General features: G+C 40.1%; 1 protein-coding gene across 2 annotated transcripts in view; it reads right to left on the bottom strand.

The window, feature by feature from the left end:
• sorl1 (sortilin-related receptor, L(DLR class) A repeats containing) overlaps nucleotides 1-19,665 on the bottom strand; it is an 88,923-nt gene that overhangs the window by 26,696 nt on the left and 42,562 nt on the right. For both annotated transcript variants that reach the window (XM_017490708.3, XM_017490707.3), the window contains exons 9-23: nucleotides 19,356-19,548; nucleotides 17,812-17,929; nucleotides 13,882-13,955; nucleotides 13,688-13,776; nucleotides 10,207-10,385; nucleotides 9,269-9,455; nucleotides 7,007-7,135; nucleotides 6,748-6,833; nucleotides 4,169-4,341; nucleotides 3,264-3,395; nucleotides 3,074-3,165; nucleotides 1,273-1,519; nucleotides 972-1,110; nucleotides 669-842; nucleotides 1-54 (exon numbers count right to left, since the gene is read on the bottom strand). The exon at nucleotides 1-54 is cut by the window's left edge and continues 60 nt beyond it. In XM_017490708.3, coding sequence (XP_017346197.2) covers nucleotides 1-54; nucleotides 669-842; nucleotides 972-1,110; nucleotides 1,273-1,519; nucleotides 3,074-3,165; nucleotides 3,264-3,395; nucleotides 4,169-4,341; nucleotides 6,748-6,833; nucleotides 7,007-7,135; nucleotides 9,269-9,455; nucleotides 10,207-10,385; nucleotides 13,688-13,776; nucleotides 13,882-13,955; nucleotides 17,812-17,929; nucleotides 19,356-19,548 — 2,066 coding nt within the window. The remainder of the gene's footprint in view (nucleotides 55-668; nucleotides 843-971; nucleotides 1,111-1,272; nucleotides 1,520-3,073; nucleotides 3,166-3,263; nucleotides 3,396-4,168; nucleotides 4,342-6,747; nucleotides 6,834-7,006; nucleotides 7,136-9,268; nucleotides 9,456-10,206; nucleotides 10,386-13,687; nucleotides 13,777-13,881; nucleotides 13,956-17,811; nucleotides 17,930-19,355; nucleotides 19,549-19,665) is intronic.

Genomic DNA, 19,665 nt, shown 5'->3' on the forward strand with positions numbered 1-19,665 from the left:
TGCTGATGCACTTGCCATTCGAGCATCGGTACTGGTTCGGCAGACAAGTGTGTTCTATTGAACAAAGAGAAAACGGGCAGAATAAACACATTATGATGTGTGTTCTGACACCTTTCCATCAGATCATAGCCAGCATGAACTTTTTCAGTAATTTGTGCTACAGTAGCTCTTCAATGGGATCAGACCAGACAAGTTAGCCTTCACTCCCCACGCACATCAACGAGCCTTGGGCCCAATGACCCTGTCGCGGTTCACCGTATACATCACTGGATTAATGAACTTGAAAGCAGCAGGGCATGTTTATAATAATAATAATCTGACTCAGTACAGACATTTACTGAAGCAGTGAATTAAACCAGAAATGAATTCTCCACTCGAGAGCAGCAGCCGTGTAAAACGAAAAGGTTTACTGAGCGTTTGTGATGGGCATCGTAATGCGGTTTCATCGGCAAACCTGAGCTACTGGTCGGTCTCTGGAGGTGTTTTTGGACATAATTGGAAACGTGCTTCCTCTCTTTTGCCCTGCAAGTTTCATACGCGACTCCCATCTCTTTAAACAACGTCAGTTTATATATGTTTCAAGAAACCTTTCACCATGCAGACCTGTATACCGCCACACCCTCTCCTTGTATCCTGGTGGGAATGTGACGTGTGTGCAGGTTTCTCACCTGTCTTCACACATGAGTTGTTCTGGAGCTGGTACCCACTGGGACACTGACACTGGAGCTCTCCTGAGGGCAGACTGGTGGTGGCTACTCCGTCTGGACACACACAGCTATGCCTGTGGCCCGGCTGGGGCAAACACAGCAGTGTACACGGCTGATCCGCACATGCGTTATGACCTGCAGTAAACACACACACACACACCCCTGAGATAAGAAAAGGACAGAAGAGCTTCTCTCCTGTGTAGTTAGTATGTATTCCTACGGTTTTGAAAGGAAAACTTCAGCAGTGCTGGTCTAGTGGCTGACCTCTGGCTTTGCCCCTGTAGAAGATTTTAAGGTCCATGACGCCAGTCAGCCTGCCAACGAGGAGCTCGCTGTTTGGTGAGCCTGACTTCGGTGCCTTGAAGATGCCCATTCTTGACCAGTCATCCCAGTAGAGGTCATTCTGAAGAGACAAGCAGCAAATTAGTCTAGCCTTTCACAAGAACTGATATAATTATGATGTAAAAAAGACATTAACATATTACTTCTACAAAAGGGTTAAATGAATTACAACAAATTAGGCAAACTAAATTCAATAAGAAAGGAAGTTTAACGTAGGCTTTACCTTAAATACAGCTATAGCGTAGGGATGAGGCAGCCCCTCCATGAGCACTGTGCGCTGTCCCCCAGTGAAGTCGGATCTCTCGATGCGGTCCCCATACGCCTCGGTCCAGTAGAGCCAGTTCTCGTCAGCCGTGATGCCGTTGGGCCAGCGCACACCATCCGACACGATGCGAGACACGTTGGAGCCGTCCATCCAGCTTCGGTATACACCGGCTGCTCTGTCTCCCCAGTCCGTCCAGAACATCAGGCTAACAAACAGCATGATGGATTAAAACGCTACAGACTATGACGGCTTACAGGTCAACTATTAGAAAATTATTACATTATTTCATTTTAGAAGAAACTTCGGACTACAGGCCCACTATGGTCACTCAACAGAACTGGTGTAAACAAACAAACAAACAAACAAAAAACACTCAAAGGTGTGCTGTGGCTGTATTTACCTGTATTGTGGCTATACTTACATGTTTAACTGTATTTACTAATACACCCCATTCTTTGAATGCTACAAGGAGAACTCCAGCCTGAATTACTTGTACATACATACATACATACATACATACATACATACATACATACACACACATACATTTTATATATATCGTCCAAGGTTTATTTTGTAATGTGGAGTTGACTTCTTTACTTTCATCAACATGCTGGTCTATTTTCACTTTAGGTAACAGGTTCCTTTTACCCAAATGCCTTATGACTACGTGCTGATAATGGCGCCATGGGAAATTCATCTCTTACCAAAATGACTGATGAAGTAGTCCATACTCTTTCCAGCTGTCTCAGCTCCTCATCTATACACTCCACTCAAATAGGTTTCAAAGCTTCAAATTTCATGCTAATGCCACCATTGCGCTCGTCATCAGATAGATCGCTGACTAGCCAGATCTCTGCCGCTACTCCTCGTAAAAGGTTTTATATACTAGCTGCACTCCTTTTTGGAAAATCCAATGTTTGCTGTCTCCACTACTCTTTCTATGCTGGACTTCTCAAGAATAGAGCATTGAACATGGCTGGAAAACTGTGAGTGAGAAAAAAAAGCTTGCTCTTTTGTTTTAGGAGCTAACAACAAACCTGACTGTTAAGCGTCTGGTATATATATATATATATATATATATATATATATATATATATATATATATATATATATATATATATATATATTTTAAAGGTGTATGCACACAGTCGTACGCATAGCCTTTCAAAGCATACTATAGCATTTTGACATGTACGCGTGCGTACACAGGCGGTCGACTCATGTGCAGTACGACAACTTGCACTACCACCCCTGGCCTACAGAAGTCAGTACAGAGCAGTAAAGCAGGTCTTCTGGTGTGAAGGACGACAATTAAGAAGAATCACAACAACACGAAGAACAATGCTTGGGCAATCTCTCGCCACGATTAGCACCCATATACAAATCCTTATACACTTTAAGGCTAAAATTATACAAATGCGGGTACTTTCTAACCTGCACTCGTTTCCGTCTCTTCAGTATATTCTTCAACTACCTTGAGAATCAACGGCCCTGGGTCACTGTTGCCACCTTGTGGAACAACTAAATAGTACAAAAGCAGTAAATTGGGCGGCGCACGTACAGTGTGCACGTACTCTGCTGATGACGAAATTTGCGTCACTTGTACTGTACCTAGCATATGTGTAAAAAGTGAAGCACACTTTCTACTTTAAGAAGCTCGATGGAAAAGTGTACCAGATGTGTCAAATGATTAAACCCGTTATGAAAGCAACAAACCATTAAAAAAATTCTAAAATAAGTCCAGAAACTCCCATACCTCTCTCCAGGCATAAGGGCCAGGGCTCGAGGGTGCTCCAAAATGGAAGAGTTGACCAGGGTACGTCTCAGATCCCCATCAGGGTTTGAGACCTGAGCAAGATGAAGCCAACACGTGATACACTACTGTACCCAATGTATCAAAAACATTATGGCATGAACAAATATGGCATATTTTCCATCTTATTTACCTCTATCTTCTGAGAGCCAGCATCCACCCAGTAGAGGAGTCGGCTGACGGGATCAAAGGTCAGAGCCTCGACATTCTGCAGGCCTTTCCTAACAATCACCTCCTGGCCAGAACTGCCATTCAAACACAGCCTCTATAGAAACGCAAAGTGATGGAGGGCTTACTAGGGCTGTTAAATCCCTGCAAACAATGTCAAGTTTTCATGCACATGAATGCAAATACATATGGATATTAGTTAGCTCATCATTTTTATATCGCCACAAAAGAGGCAATCGTTTCCATGTTTCTTAGAAAAGAAAATCAAAATGTAATACCATAGTTTTAATGAAACTTTAATGTTTCTCAGTCTACCTGGGGTGCACAGAGAAAAAAAATGTGAAACTGTAGCCCATTAAATAGAATAGTAAATATATCAAGACTTACTCGGTTATCACACTTAACATGCAATTTACCCGTTTTGAATTTAGCATTAGCTATACTAGCATGGAAAGAAAGAAAAAAAAAACTGAGGTAAAAGTGTTTTGGAGGTCACTTAGTGACAAACCTCTACAGATTAATTTTTACAGATCTCAACAGGGGTCATTTAGCCACTAAGTTTAGTAAAAGTGTAGCTATATCTTAGGAGTCTAGAAGTAAAATCTTAAACAAATCCAAAGTGGATTACTGAACATGAAATATTATGTACATTCAAACTATTATTTTTTTTATTAGTAGTAGTAATAGTATTAGTAGTAGTATAGGTAGTAGTATTAGTAGTAGTAGTAGTAGTAGTAATAATAATAATAATAATAATAATAATAATAATAATAATAATAATAATAATATTAGTGGTAGTAGTAGTAGTAGTCCCTGAGGACATTCACTCACAATGAAAACGAGGACATACACCTGCTGAAAGCGCTGTACCTGTATGGTGTCAAGTGAAATGTCGGCCCAGTAGAGGCAGTTCTTCTCATAGTCAAAGTCCAGAGCCACCGCCTCACGGAGTCCTGAGAGAGGCAGGGGCTGGTCGACACCTGTAGCCAAGTCATAGCGGTGGATAGAGTTCCTCACGGCGTACAGGATGAATTCATTACTCTCTACAAACAAACACACATAATGAAGATTTGAATGTAATTGGTCAGCCTTGTGAGTCATCATTAGGGAAAGGACACCGAGCTCAGCAGCTCTCAGATCAAGCGAAATTGTAAAAGGAAGGCTGAGATGAAGAAACTAGCCAGTTTCACTGCATATCAATATTCTGAGTCATGTTTTTTTTTATTTTTTTTTTTAAAGATATCTTAAAATTATGTTTAAAAAAAGATAACTATACTTTCAATACACTCATGACTGGAGAACAGGAACAACCACAATCCACACACTGATTTTGATTAATGCGCTGCGTCAAACATAGCAACCTGAAATGCCAAACGGTCATTACACTGTATACTGACACTATGAGCAGAGCTTTACTTTTGAACAATAAAAGGCATAATTCATGTCAGAATGCAGAGGTGGGCCAATCAGGAAAAGACAAAACAAACAAGGCCATGATTGTCGAGCACTACATGCTTCGGCTGAGGCGCAATCTGTTGGTCGGTAGAAAGGTTTTAACTAGGCGGATTCATTAGCTTGCACAGATGACATAATATTTTCAGAATCGGGAACACGCAGGTATGTGGAAATACCAAGAAAAAGAGGCAAAATAAGGCTGTCCTTTAGCATAACATATAGCCACCTCACAGAAATGAAGGAGGCTAGCCAGACTGAAAATATCTTTAAATGTTCAATTCTGTATAATTCTGTATAATATCAAGAAAATCAGTCCCTATCCCCACTGATCAGGCCACACTGATACTAATCCAGGCTCTTGTTATCTCAAAACTGGACTCTTGCAACACACTACTCCGGGGCCTCCAAGCCAGCTCCATCAAACCCCTTCAGATGATTCAAAATGCAGCAGCACCCCCAAAAAGGTCCTATGCCGCACCCTCTCATCTCCCTCCACTAGCTTCCTGTAGCTGCCAGCATCAAATTCAAGGACTTCATGCTCACATACTGTACAACACCTGGTCTGAAATAGCAGTCCCCTACTTCAACACTCTCCTTGAGGCTAAACACCCACCTCTTCCACGCACACTGAACTTACCCCTAATTTGAACCCTCCCCACCCCAAAAGACCCCCAGCTTTATATTAAAAAAAAACAAAAAAAACCCACACTTACACCTCTACTCTAGAACTCAATTAAAGATCTTGTAAGGTAGCACTGCTTGTATTGTTCTCCACTCGATATATCACTTTGCTTGTATTTCCTCATGTGTAAGTCACTTTGGATAAAAGCGTCCCCTAAAAGAATAAACGTAAACATGGGGAAAGAACATCACAGCTTATAGCTGAAATGTTTGGCAAAAACACAATGTGCAAAATTAAAAACTTTGTTAGAATAATAATAATAATGATCATAAACTCGTTTGTTTCCCTTAGTCTGAATTAATGTAATATAAATGAACTAGCTCACCACCTACTCACAGACCACTTTATAAGAAGCACTTGTATAATGGATATAAAAAGTCTACACACCCCTGTTAAAATGGCAGGGATTTCTGATGAAACGTGATTGGTTAATTCTGAACACACAAGGGTGTGCGCACTTGTGCAACCAGGTTATTGTATTGTTTTTTCATTTATCCCTAAAATGTTTGATTGTTCTTCACTTGATTGTATTAAATTACGTTGTAATTTCACATTGAAGGTGGAAAGAGTTCTGACAGGATTGACAGCTTTTCCTCAATCGCTTTGGCTCAATTCTCGATTGTGAATTTTATTTTTCTCTGAAAACAATAAGTGCAGATCTTAGCAGATCTCATACTGTATATCTTCTGTAAGACTGGGGAACTTTGTTTTTTTTTCTTAATCTTCAGCTGTCCAGCAAATCCATCAAGGTCTGAGGTGTTTGTGTGAGATGCTGAGATACTTTTCTGCGCACCATGGCAGTAAAGAGTACTTATTCGAGTTACCACAGCATTCCTGTCAGCTCACCAGTCTGACCATTCTCCTCCGACGGTCAAAATCACAGAGAAGGCATTTTCTCCCATTCTGATGTTTGTTGTCAACATTAACTGATGATCTTGACCTGCATCTGCATGATTTTATGCATTTTGCTAGTGAGCAGGTGTATGGGTGTTCTTAATAAAGTGGCCAGCGAATATATGATTTGTCCACTCGTGAAACAGATCGCAGTCCAACTTGTTTCCTCAGGTTCTTTTGCATTTGACCGAATGTTGCCTCAAACAACTCAAAAGTGAAAGGTTCTGTAAGTCATTGGACTTCTTTTGAGATAATAAATTTGGGATTAATATTGATCTAGTAGTAGTATTAGTTGGCAGTGGTTGGTATTTGTGGGATAAATGGCTTAAAAAAACTAAATAAAATAAAATAATAAATAATAATAATAAAAAATAAAGAGAGCAAGAAACAGGAAGATTCAAGAAACCAGGATTCTGACCTCCAATAGGACATGGGAGCATCTCTCCATCCAACCGGGCCTCGACATCTCCACCAGTGCAGCTATCACCCGGCACTTTTCTATACCTGTGCCAATCAAAAACCACCAAAACGTTTATGAAGACATTTCGAGATCCACACAAATCAAAACTTTTTTTTGTAATGTTTCACTGCTTCAGACACATTTGGACACTAGGTGGTGCTACTGCTGCAAGCCCATGAACTCAAATCATTTCTCAGAACAGCCTTCCTTATCTCACCCTTTGCTGCGGCGGTACATCGTGCCCACCGGGCATGGCACAGGAGGGGCGTACAAGTTGCCCGAAAACTCAGGGTCAGGAACGCACACTTGAAGAGATAGGTCCTCACTCAGCTTGAAACCATAATCACTGAGAGACAAAGAGAGAACAAGAGCACTTTTTGAGAAGCACTTATTGTTTATCACGACTGTTAATCTTGAAGGCAATTTGGAAGAATTTATCTGGCATTCCTCAGGCACTCTGAAACTACACAGGCTGGAATTTAGTGACCATGTGACATGGTGATTTAGTGAAAGAGAAATGAAGGCCAACAGGAGGTGTGTATGCCAAACCTACAAACCGAGCTAAATCACTCACCCTGCGGTGTTCAAGGTTAAGAATTACTCTGTAAATTCTGCATTTTCAGTGAAGAGTTCTATGCCTTTTCAATGTAAAGAAAGTCTGGATGTACAACTTGTATCCAAGTACAGTGCCTTGAAAAAGTATTCACCCCCTTGTTGATTTCTTCTATTTTGGCATATTTGTCCCACTTGTTTCAGATCTTTATAAAAAAAAAATTATATAAAAACAACAACCACCACCACCACCACCTGAATAAGCACAAAATACATTTTTAAAAAATAATCATTTCATTTATTGAAGGTAAAAAGTTATCACCAACTGGCCGAGTGTGAAAATGTAATTACTGCTTTGTTACTCAAATAACACATCCATCCATTCATTTTCCATACCACTTATCCTACAAAGGGTCACGGGGATCCTGGAGCCTAACCAAGGCAACATGAGGCACAAGGAGGGAGGACACCCGGGACGGGGTGCCAATCCATTGCAGGGCACAGCTGCACACATTCACACACTACGGACAATTTGGAAATGCCAATCAGCCTACAACACATGTCTTTGGGCTGAGGGAGGAAACTGGAGTACCCAGCGGAAATCCGCAAAGCACGGGGAGAACATGCAGACTCCATACACACAGGACGGAGGCAGGATTCAAGTCCCAAACCCTGGAAGTGTGAGGTAAACATAACCACTAGACCATCTTACCCCTTACTCAATTAACCAATTAAGCAAATCTGATTAATAATGGAGTTCAATTAGACTAGACAAAGCCAGGCTTGATTACTTGATTGATAGCCCTGTTGAACCTAAATATCAAGTTAAATAGAACCTTTCTAGCAATGTCAAACAGGATTAAAGATCAGCATACTATACCATGATTTCTGGAATAGTAGTGAATCTTCGCAGATGTGGCCAGGCCTACCAAAATTCCTCCAAGAGAACATTGATGACTAAACCAGGAAGTCATAAAAGAACTGCAGGCCTCGCTCGCTCAGATTAGGGAAGTGTTAACAATTTCACTATTAGAAATAGACTGTATGCAAATGGAGTTCATGGGAGAGTTGCAAGGCAAAAACCACTGCTAACCAGGAAGAGCATAAAGGCTTGTATAACATTTGCCAAAAACTGCTGATGACCCCCAAGCCTCGTGGGATAATGTTCTGTGGACTAATGAGTCAAAATTGGAATACAGCATTCCTTAATATGAACATCACACCAACAGTGAAACATGATGGTGATAGCGTGATGGTGTGGGGATTGATGCTTTGATGCTTCAGGGCTTGAGTGACTCGCCATAAATGACAGCACCACAAATTATGCTCTCTACCTGAAAAAGCGAAAGGAGAATTTCCAGTCTGTGATCTGAAGATGAAGAGCAACTGGATTATGCAGGAAGACAGTAATCCGAAAAAGAAGTGCAAGTCTACCTCTGAATGGCTCAAACGAAACAAAAGAAGCTTTGGGAAAGGCCCTAGACTTAAAAGTCCTGACTTGAACCCCATTGAGATGCTGTGGCAGAACCTTAAATAGGCACTTCATGCTCGAAAGCCCTCCAATGTGGCTTAATTAAAGCAGTGCTGCAAAGAAGATTGGGCGGCAATTCCTAAACAGTGATGTAAGCGCAAGACTGATCTTCAGTTATCAGAAGCATTAGGTTGCAGTTGTTGCTGCTAAAGGTGGAAGCTGCTAAAGTTTTGGGGAAATTACTTTCCACATGAGTCATACATGTGTTGCATGACCCTTTTCCTTAAAAAAAAAAAAAAAGAAAAAGAAACAATTTAAAAACTGTTTTGTGTTTGCTTATTACATTTTGCATGAGGATCGGAAACCACTTATTGTAACAAATATGCAAAAAATAGAAATCAGGAGGAGGCTAATCTTTTTTCACTGCACTGTATCAACTTTTATAAAACAAATTACCATTCATAGTCCTGACGTGTGCAGGAGCAGTTAGACAGGCTGACAGGTCGATCAAAGTCCTCGCCGTTGAAGCAGGTCGCGTGTGGCGAGCGACGCTTGAAGAGCAACTCACGGCCCAGAACGCAGCCGTTTCCTCGCTCATCAGACGGAGACCAGGGCTTATAGTCACCTTCGGTGCATGGCACACCTGCATATAAAAACACTAGCAATTTAGAGCTGTGATCAAGAAAACTGATGCATAATCGCGAGAGGAAAATCTGCTATTTAATCTGCTATATATAAGCCCATTCAAATCTGTTTTTTTTTTTGTTTGTTTGTTTTTTGCTGTAGACTGAAGACGTTTGGCTTTGAACAACTGAAAGAGACTGTGGTAAAAGCCTGGAAAAGCATTACAAAAGAAGAAACCAACAGTCTGGTGATGTCAGTGAGTTGCACGCTTGATGTAGTTATTGTAAGCAAGGGATATGCAACTAAATATTAAGTGTTATTTACTTTAATTTACTTCAAGACCTACTTTTGCTCACCTAAAAATTGCATCGTCTGATACAAAAGATTCTGTGTTTTATGTTGTTTAACACATCTAGATGTAAATACCAGTAAGTAAAAGCTGAAATCCTAAACTCTTGTCTGATATCCATGTTTTAATCTCAAACCCAAATGTCTTTGGTGTATAGCAGAAACAAATGAACTGGCCTTGCCGTTCAGAGGGGACTGTATGTGCAAATCACACAATGCTGGAAATGAATGTGCAATACACTGAGTTAGTATATTTATCATGCTGACTCTAAGATGGACTACACTAAAATTAGAGTCACGTGACTTGCCGTTAAAACCTCGTGGTCATAAGGCAACCTTAATCACGAGGCAAGTTTCAGTTCGAGACGAACGGAAAGCGACTTAAAAACAGCTGTACGGCTGACGAAAGCTTTCATCCTCACCGAGCACGTCGCTGACGTTGACCTGGAGAATGAGCCAGCTGTGTGACTGATCAGCGTAGGAGCCGAAGATAGTGAAGATGGTGCTCTTCTCGCCCGGCTCGGTCAGCAGCTGGTACACGTAGACATCCTGCTTGGAGAACTGGAACTCACTCCACGTCTCGCCCTCGTTGGTGCTGAACCTGTGTCACAGACGGTCACAAAGCCTCAGGTAAAGGAAAAGCACCGCAGTGTTCGTGCCTTCCGTGTTTTAACACATCCGAGTCATTTTCCAAAAGGCATCGGCCGATATTTAGCGGAGACGCCACTCACGAAGGCTGTGCTGCGTTGTGTTTGCATTTTTCCCCAACTCCAAATATTAGTCATTGTCAACTGTCTAGTTCTTTCTTGTCATGTGATAGATTATAACGAGCAAGGGTCAGGGCTAGCACGTTTCCTCTGAGACACATGAAGCCAGCCGCTATGTCATGGGCAGGGTAACACACTCAGAGGAAAGTGCTAACTACCCTCTTCCTCATACATAAGCTCACTTGGTTAGTGTCGCTCTGACTGAAAGGAAAGATAGTAACACTATGCCTTCCACTCACAGAGCTCAGACAGTTCTGACTCATCGAGAATTTGTATGCAAGTTATATGAAATGTGAAAGTGACACATAAACTTGAGTAAAATTATTAGACCAATCTAATGGTATAGGTTGCCTGGTGGCCTTAAAGTCTCCATGAAATCAAAACTGAAGCTTTGTGGCTTTTAGTATAAATTTGTTAACCATAAGGTTATCTATAAGCTAGGGTCAGAGCTCTACAGTGCGACCATTTCACTTGCAATTGCGACCGAAAAATTCTTTGCGTGACTGTGAATAAAGATTTATTCGCACCGGCGCAAGTGACCTGTTCGAAGTTGTATAATACAAATAAAAAATAAAATTCCAAAATGCATCTACACCGAGCAACAGTTACTTTCATACTGCTTTTCATCTCTTCAGTCAACCGAACAAGTGTGGAATTACTGCAGAGAAGCCATTATGATGACAAGAGTAACACTGTACATCATCTGCTTCTTTCAAACCGCCATCTTTTACTGATCACGCAAAATGACCTGAACTTTCACCTGCTCGTGTAGCCACAGCGGTGTCGGCTGTAAATTAATAATAATGCTAACGCTACAAGGTGGGTTTTAATTCAACTTCTTTGTTAAATAATTCCTCACCAATCATAATCAAGAGTAGCTACTGTTCAGTCTGTACACATACAGTACGCTGCCGCTCTCCTTCACTCTCTTCAGTAACTCGTCCCGGCTCATGCACATCACATTTACTAATTTAAACTCTGGGTTGCCAAATATCACTAGAAAAGTCAACTCCAGTTTCCATGTTTTGATTTAATTCCCCAAAATAATTCAATATTATCAGCAGACATGACAACACTGTACTGGGGAAACCGATCCAAAAGGAACTACTTATAAACAAACAAACAAAAAACTAATAAAATGTAAAGACAGAAAATGTGCTTAGTTATAAATAAGTCACTTAATATAAAAAATAGATATTACAATAACTTCATAAAATATAAATAAAATGAGAAATTAAATGATGTTTAATTACAATGGGTTGCACTTAATATAAATTTGAGATTAAGATTAGTTTGCTATCTCCTTAGAAGGCTATTAGCCTTTTTCCTAATATGGATCATTTTTGTGTTAGTCTACTTTTAATTAGGACTCTCTATTGTTTAAGATATTTAAAAATAAATATTTTATGCTTGTTTACTTATCAATTAACCAACAGTATTTGTCACTGCTATTATTTTAACTAAATTAACAGTGACCATGAGCAGAGATCTTACATTTAACTGTTTATGACAGACCTCCTGATTAAAGTTTAAACAAAAAAACGATTGGTATCTGGATTGGTATCAGTCATAAAAATCCTGATTGGTGCATCCCTAATGAACACCATTAAACTAAAGCTCTTTGCATCTGATGGGTAAATGAACTCACCCAATCACATCCTATATGAGATTATTCAGATATATACACAATATACACAGAGCGGTTCGAGAACTGGCTCCAGCCCAGAACCATGACCGTGGAAAATGTCTAATAGTATATTAATAACATAATTAATTAATAACATAATTGACAAGCTCAAGTTTTCTCATGCCTACTTGTGTGTTATATTGTGGCACATTAACGTTACCATCTCTAAAAAAACAAACAAACAAAAAAACTAAACTTCAATTGTGCTCCTAAATTTTTGACTGTGCTCCTAAACTTTTGTAATTAGAAGCCCAAGTGCTCCTAAAACAAATTGTTACCGTAGAGCCCTGGCTAGGGTACTTCAAAACAATGACAAAATTCACATTTAGAATCATTAAGAATATATATACACACACACACTTCAAAATGTACAGTCTATCGCTCTATCTCTACCACCAATACTGATCGAACATTCTGGTGACATCATTATGCACTTCAGCTTCTCATCAGATTTTCTGTCTAATCAAATGCTGTCTAGAATCTGACGTGTCCCACCCCCGACATTTTAAAAATACACGGTACTAACTGTCAAGTACGGCTTAGCCCGAGCTGTGAGGCATGTTTAATGCTATTGGCTATTTAAAAAGGTGGAGGAGCTGCTCGATATGTCCAGCCCTGACTTCCTGTTTCAGTAGAAATTACATCAACACATCGAATAAATGCTGAGCTTTTCAAGGGGACTTCAAAGTTTCTCCTTTCACTACTGTCTATTCGCCTTTTATCCAACAGCATATGGTGGAAAAAATAACCATGGTTTGAAGTAGAGTATATTGTAAAATTACAATGAATTTTAAGCAAAAGTAACACAGGGATGTGTAGCGGCTGGGGGGGGGGTGTATAGTTAAACTTTTGAACAGGATGATCAGTGTAAATTATAATGTCAATATCTTATATAGGACAGTAATAAATTCATATAAAATAATAATTTACACTGATCTCTTAAAAAAATGAACATTTTGCAGATTCTGCAAGGCGTAGTTCACCCGAGGCACCAACAATATCAGTTACTTTGTTCCAAGCTTTATTTTTCCTTGTAATGTCTGTATATACAGAATGTACATTTATTTAGAGGTTGTATATAACTAGATAAACGAAACCACAGTTCCATTTTCTTTTCCATTTTTTGCACATCAAACAGTAAGTAGGAAGTAACTGTAGGTACTAAAGTTGTGAAGAAGGAACTGAAGAAACATAAGACGACCTGTGCCATAGGATTGTTCCAAGAAATCATTTGAAATAATACCCAATTGCCTAGACTTAACAAAAATCTCAATTCAAATCTCACTTCTTGTCTCTGAAATCACAGCTCTGTTTAAGGCACGTATACAGAAAATGAATGAGTGCCTGTTACCTTGTCACTCACTAGTGTGTACGTAGGGTTAGTGCGAGTGGGTACACAGGCACACAGATACATAAAGGTTATTAAAAAATAAAAAAACAATGACTCACTTAAGTGTCTGGGTGGCGCCACCCTGGGAAATAGCCATCAGGATGCCTCCATGGTCCCCCCAGGTGTAGAAGTGAGGACCAGCCAGAGCCTGAAGCCACGTTAGCATTAGAGTCAGTTAGAGGTGCAATATTAGGAAGCTTATAATAAATCATTTAGCAGGAGAGTAATAGGATGTGCATGAGCGTATCGGTACCTCTCTCCACCTGGCTCCGGCACTGCTTGAGACGTACACATTGGGCTTATTGGCCAGGTTCTTTCCCACGGATCCTGAAGAAGGAGGTGAGCATGAAGAAAAGAGAGTATGAAGGAAAGAAAAAAGGGAAAAAGGAAAGCAAGCAAGATCAGTCAATACTCATACCATGCTCCTAGTTTAGTCACACAAGCATAGCAGTGGGAAAACTATATCTTAAACAGCACACTGATGTAAGCATATCATTTAAAATGAGCAGTCTATATCATTTCAGATACAGGAGCACTGTAACTAATAATATCTGAAGTGCCAAAGAGCCAAAACAGAATACCATTATTAGTAGAGATGCACCAATGTATCGGCTATTAATCTCTATCGGCCGATAGTTTAAAAACATCCGATGTTCAGGGCCGATTATGTCCTGTCAATGAAAGGAGGGTGGGAAAACACATAGATTTCGTGCTGTGTGTAAAGATGATGTCTCTTGTGTGGAATGACGACAAAACTGCAGTTTGTAATCTCTAATCTCTGCACTGATAAAATTTTACACTGGACGCTGCAACAGTGAAGCGGGAGTTTCAACATCAAGTCTAAATTATTTTTTTTGCCGCGCTGCATTAAAGGGCCAGTACACTGTTGAAAGATTCAAATGAAGATGAGTTGACAAAAAAGTATAATAAATATATATATATATATATATATATATATATATATATATATATATATATATATATATATATATATATATATATATATATATATATATATATATATATGGCATAGAAAAATATATTTGTGGAGTAGTATATTTCATATCCAGTTAATGTTAATATTATATATTACCAGTTTGATGTCAGTGATGAAGTAGAAATGCTTTTGTTTGTGGAGAGTGAACTTAGCGAGACTAACAGGAGGGTTTTTTTTTTTTTTTTTTTAGAATTCAGTCAATATTAATATGAATCAATAACATTCAATATGAAGAAATCTTACTTTAATCTTCAGAACTGAGTTCATGTGTTAATGTTAATGTGAGTAATGTGTTTTCTGTTTATGAGACCAGTTACTGTGAAACAACTTGTTCAAATGGAGAGAATAAAGTTTTCATTTGCATTTCTTTCAGAATTGTGGAATTAATTATTATTCATTTAAAAGAAGGTATAAAAGGCAGAACTATCGGTATTGGCTGATAGCACTCTGAATAATCGGTTATGGGTGTCGGCTGAGAAATTTAGCATCGGTGCATCTCTAACTATTAGTATTGGTGTATTTAATAAAACAGCACTGTTGAATTCTCAAATCTGATCAGTCAGAAGGTATTGATTAATTTCCTAGAGCAGCAGCTCTGAGAATAGTGAAACAGCAAGGCAAATCACAGGTTTACATCAAGGCACTCGTTCGAATATATGTATTTGTTTCTATGGTAACAACTTGCACAAGGACTTGTATGGCAGATGTGCCACATAAACAAATTTTTTTTAAAAATGTACATAATCATTGATATGGCAAAACTTTCTGTGCATTTTTAGAAGGAGTCTCCAGTGTCAGCGTTTTGTAGCCGTCAACTTAAAGCAGAGTTAAACCAAGTTTTCCCGAAAAGATAAAGTCTGGAAATTGCTGTTGTGTAACTGGAATAAAACACATTCAGATGTGTTGTTATTAGAAAATAAATAACATTAAAGGTGGTAACATCACGCCTCCCTTTTGCTGATTATTTTCCTATAACATCACACCCAGTCATGTTTTATTCATCATATAACAACCAATTCTCAATCCTCAAACACGTCATCAAACATATCAGTTACACGTACACAACATCTCCAACATCTGAGTAGTTACACTGCCCACTGTTTTACAGAAAAATCCTCCAGGTCCTGCACATTTTGTTTTTCTGGCATCTTCTATATATTTGATCCCTTTCCAACAGCAGCTATATGATTTTGAGATCCATCTTTTCACAGTGAGGATGACAGAAAAAGACTCGTACACAACTATTATATAATGTGCAAATATTGACGAAGAGCCAGGGGGGTGTAAACTTTTGAACAGAATGATTGATGTAAATCATTTTGTCTTCTGGGAAATATCTTATGTAGCTTCTGATGGGCAGAACTAAATGGAAAAAAAATCTTTAAGCAAAATAATAATTCACACTGATCACCCTGATCAAAAGTTTACACCTCCCCTTTTTCTTAATGTTGCCTTCTTGAGCATCAGTGAATGTTTGCACCCTTTGTAATAGTAGTGTACAAGTCCCCCAGTCGTCCTCAGTGTGAAAGATGGCTCTCAACATCATATAGTGTTGGAAAGGGGTCAAATGTGCAGAAGATTCTGGAAAAGCACAGAATGTGCAGGACCTGGAGGATTTTTCTGAAGAACAGTGGGCAGTTTAACAGCTCAGGACAAACAAGGGACTCACAAAAAACTCTCACAAAACATAAAAACAGTCATGGATCATCCAGATAACAACACACAGTATTAAGAATCGAGCATATGTAACCTTTTGAACTGGTTCATTTGTGTAAATTCAGTTATTATTGTGTCTTGTGGACTATATATAAACATTTCTTATATGAAACAGCTTATTCAGGGCAAGATTACTGATGTATTCTACAGCATGCTAATCTAAAGAATAGACATTAATAATAATAAAGGAATGAAATTAGCTGTACTGTAGATTTTATGAAACTTTAAGAGAACCCAAAAACCATGATGTATCTTGGGCAGGAGGATCAGTAGCGCGATCAGACATCAACAGGAAACTCTACATGTTATCTTGACACACACCAAGATGGCTTATACTCAGCTAATTTTCAGCAATAAGTAAGAGTAAACCTATACACTTAAATATGCTGAATGACAGGAAAGAAAAAGGAAAAAGGTACATTTTCATAATTTATTGTCTCAAACAATGTCAACAAATAAACTTCACTTCTACTACAACTACTTGCAAGAGTTTAGCCCACGAAACAGCACAGGAAACAGAGACAGGAAGCAAGAATTCGATCAGATCCGTGATATATTTGCTGTAAACACTGCTGCTCGATGCCTGGCTGTGATCTTCACATATAGCAAGAGGATGGCTGTTCCCTACACACACACACACACATCTCCACTTCAATGGCACAACCAGAGCCTGGGAGGCGAAAACACCTCCAGCGCTCGCTGACTCAGAATAAAAAAAAACAAAAATAAAACGATGTTTTACACAAGATCCTGTTTTCGCACTGCCTGAATATGAATTACAGCTGCGTTGAGGCTCCCCCCCCTTCTGTAAATCATAAACAAGCAAGGAGATCAGGGGAAGCTACTTAACAGAGTCCATCAATGCAGTTTTGTTATAAAATGCTGAGGTTTTCTGGCTGCTGGGAGATGTCTAGGGGTACGTGTGAACCACAAACCACACCACCACTGTGTGTGTGTGTGTGTGTATGTGTGTTAATTAGTCTGTGGCTAAAACAGCAATAATTAGCACATCTGTGTTTGAGCGATAGCACCCAAAGTGGGCCAACATCTTTGCAAAGCCTGTTCCTCTGCTCTCTCCATACTGCCCATTATCTAATAATCATTTAATTAAAGAGCCGGCTGCTGCTGGCAATTGCAGAGAGACAAAAAAGAAGCGGGTGGAAAAAACCCCAAAAAATAAAACAACACCACCACGTGCGCGCCCTTGAGACAAGCAGAGAGGAAATTCAATGCCTTCCACAAGAGGAAGCGTACTCCAGAACAAACCCACACTCATCCCCTATCATTACACCGAGCATGGAGTGTTTATTATAGCGTTAGTACAAGCATGTTTTCACTTGGCTGGCAGACACACACACACACACACACACACACACACACACTTGGCTCAGAGTTCAGATACACCAAAACGTCAAGACTCTGAGAAAACATGCTGCAGGATGTGAAAGCGGTGCTGGTCACATGACCCACCTGTTGCCATGATGAGGCCAGGTGCAGACTCTTTGCTCAGAATGGGCATCCTGCGAAGCTGAATATTCAACAACTGACTCCATCGCTGAGCCAAGTGCAGGGAGCAACCTTTAGAAATCTGCAAATAAGACAGATGAGAGAGAGAGAGAGAGAGAGAGAGAGAGAGAGAGAGAGAGAGAGAGAGAGAGAGAGAGAGAGAGAAAGAGAGGAGGGAGAGAGAGAACGGGAGTTAAAGTGCAGCAGGTGAAATACAGCATCCTTAACAATAAATGTCCTCGTGTGTGGCGGCCTGGGAAAATCCCTTCATACAGTGAAATTATGACCTTTTCTTTTATATGCAGTTCTGAAAATTACAGACTGTCCTGAATTGAAATGTGTTTCCCTTTTGCATGCACCATACCAAACAGATTAAAATCTTAAAAACGGAGTAAAATCACATTTAAATATTTCGTTCCAATGGCACTGAAAGACAACCCACCTACCTGTACATTTACAACCCAATCTACTTATGGAAAAACAACATGACTGCCATATTGCAAAGAATTTTAAAGTTTACTGTGGGAAATATTTCATAACCTGAGGTAAAAGTCACTCACAGCATTTTAACACACACAAACATCATCATCATCATCATCATCATCATCATCTCTTCACCTGCCTGATCTAAAGTCATTTAAACCTTTCTAAAACTTTCTCCTCGGTCATCTGTACCAAATGTGTAAGTCGTCTTCTCCGTTTTGATGGTGATGATGTAACAGTACAGAAGAACTGCGACCATTTGATAGTCGTTGTTACCAATTAAACTTGTGTCAGTTGTCTCATGTCATCACGGTGCAGTAACCAGAGTTTAGTGTTTAGCACATTTGCCTCGCAGCTCCAGGGTTGGGGTTCGATTCCTGCCTCCACCCTGTGTGCGCATGCAAGTCTGCAGGTTCTCCCTGTGCTTTAGGGGTTTCCTCCCCCAGTCTAAAGACATGCATTGGCTGATTGGCCTTTCTAAATTGTCCGTAGTGTGTGAATGGGCGTATGAGTGTGTGGGCGATTGGCACCCCATCCAGGGTCTCCCCAGCCCTGTGCCCCAGAGTCCACTGGGATCAGCACCAGGCTCCCAGCGATCCTGTGTAGGATAAGCGTTACAGAAAACGGACAGATTGATGGATTTAACTACACAAAAGATATCAGACTGACTGCATTTACGGCAACATTTGTTAACTAGGCTCCTTATACAACATAATCCCTTGCAGGAAACAGCCATGGCAGGTTCCCAATTCGGCCACCGCGACAGCCCTTTATTTCCCAGTTACATTCATTTCCAACATTCTATTGTAAATATAATTGGCGCAGTTTCTCTACTAATAAAGCTTTGTAGTCTTTACAGTCTTGTCATAAAAGTCGGCTTGTTGCGTGCTCGGAGAATCAGTGAATAAGCAAAACACCTTCACCACTTCCTCTGATCATAACAACACCCACGCTCGCACTCAGAATCCACACTCTTGACACAAGAGAGGCTCTAGATGCTTCTGTGGTATTCCGGTGTGTGCTACCTGGCAATCGATGGAGCCCCCGAGGCTGTCGGAATTTGGTGGCTGCAGCAACTCCCAGGTGCCGCCCTTGTCAAAGGTGATCACAGAGCGCATGTTGTCTTCGCTGAGCGAGCCGTTGATGAGCGTGGCCACGAACACGCCACGCAGGCCCTCCACACGGTGCAAGTCTGCAAACGGCTCATTGGCAAAGTACCTACACGAACACACACACACACACACACACACACACACACACACACACACACACACACACACACACACACACACACACACACACAGTGACGTTTGAAAAGGTCAACACCGTGAGTCC

This window comes from Ictalurus punctatus, chromosome 17, assembly GCF_001660625.3.
Source record: "Ictalurus punctatus breed USDA103 chromosome 17, Coco_2.0, whole genome shotgun sequence".
Taxonomy (NCBI): domain Eukaryota; kingdom Metazoa; phylum Chordata; class Actinopteri; order Siluriformes; family Ictaluridae; genus Ictalurus; species Ictalurus punctatus.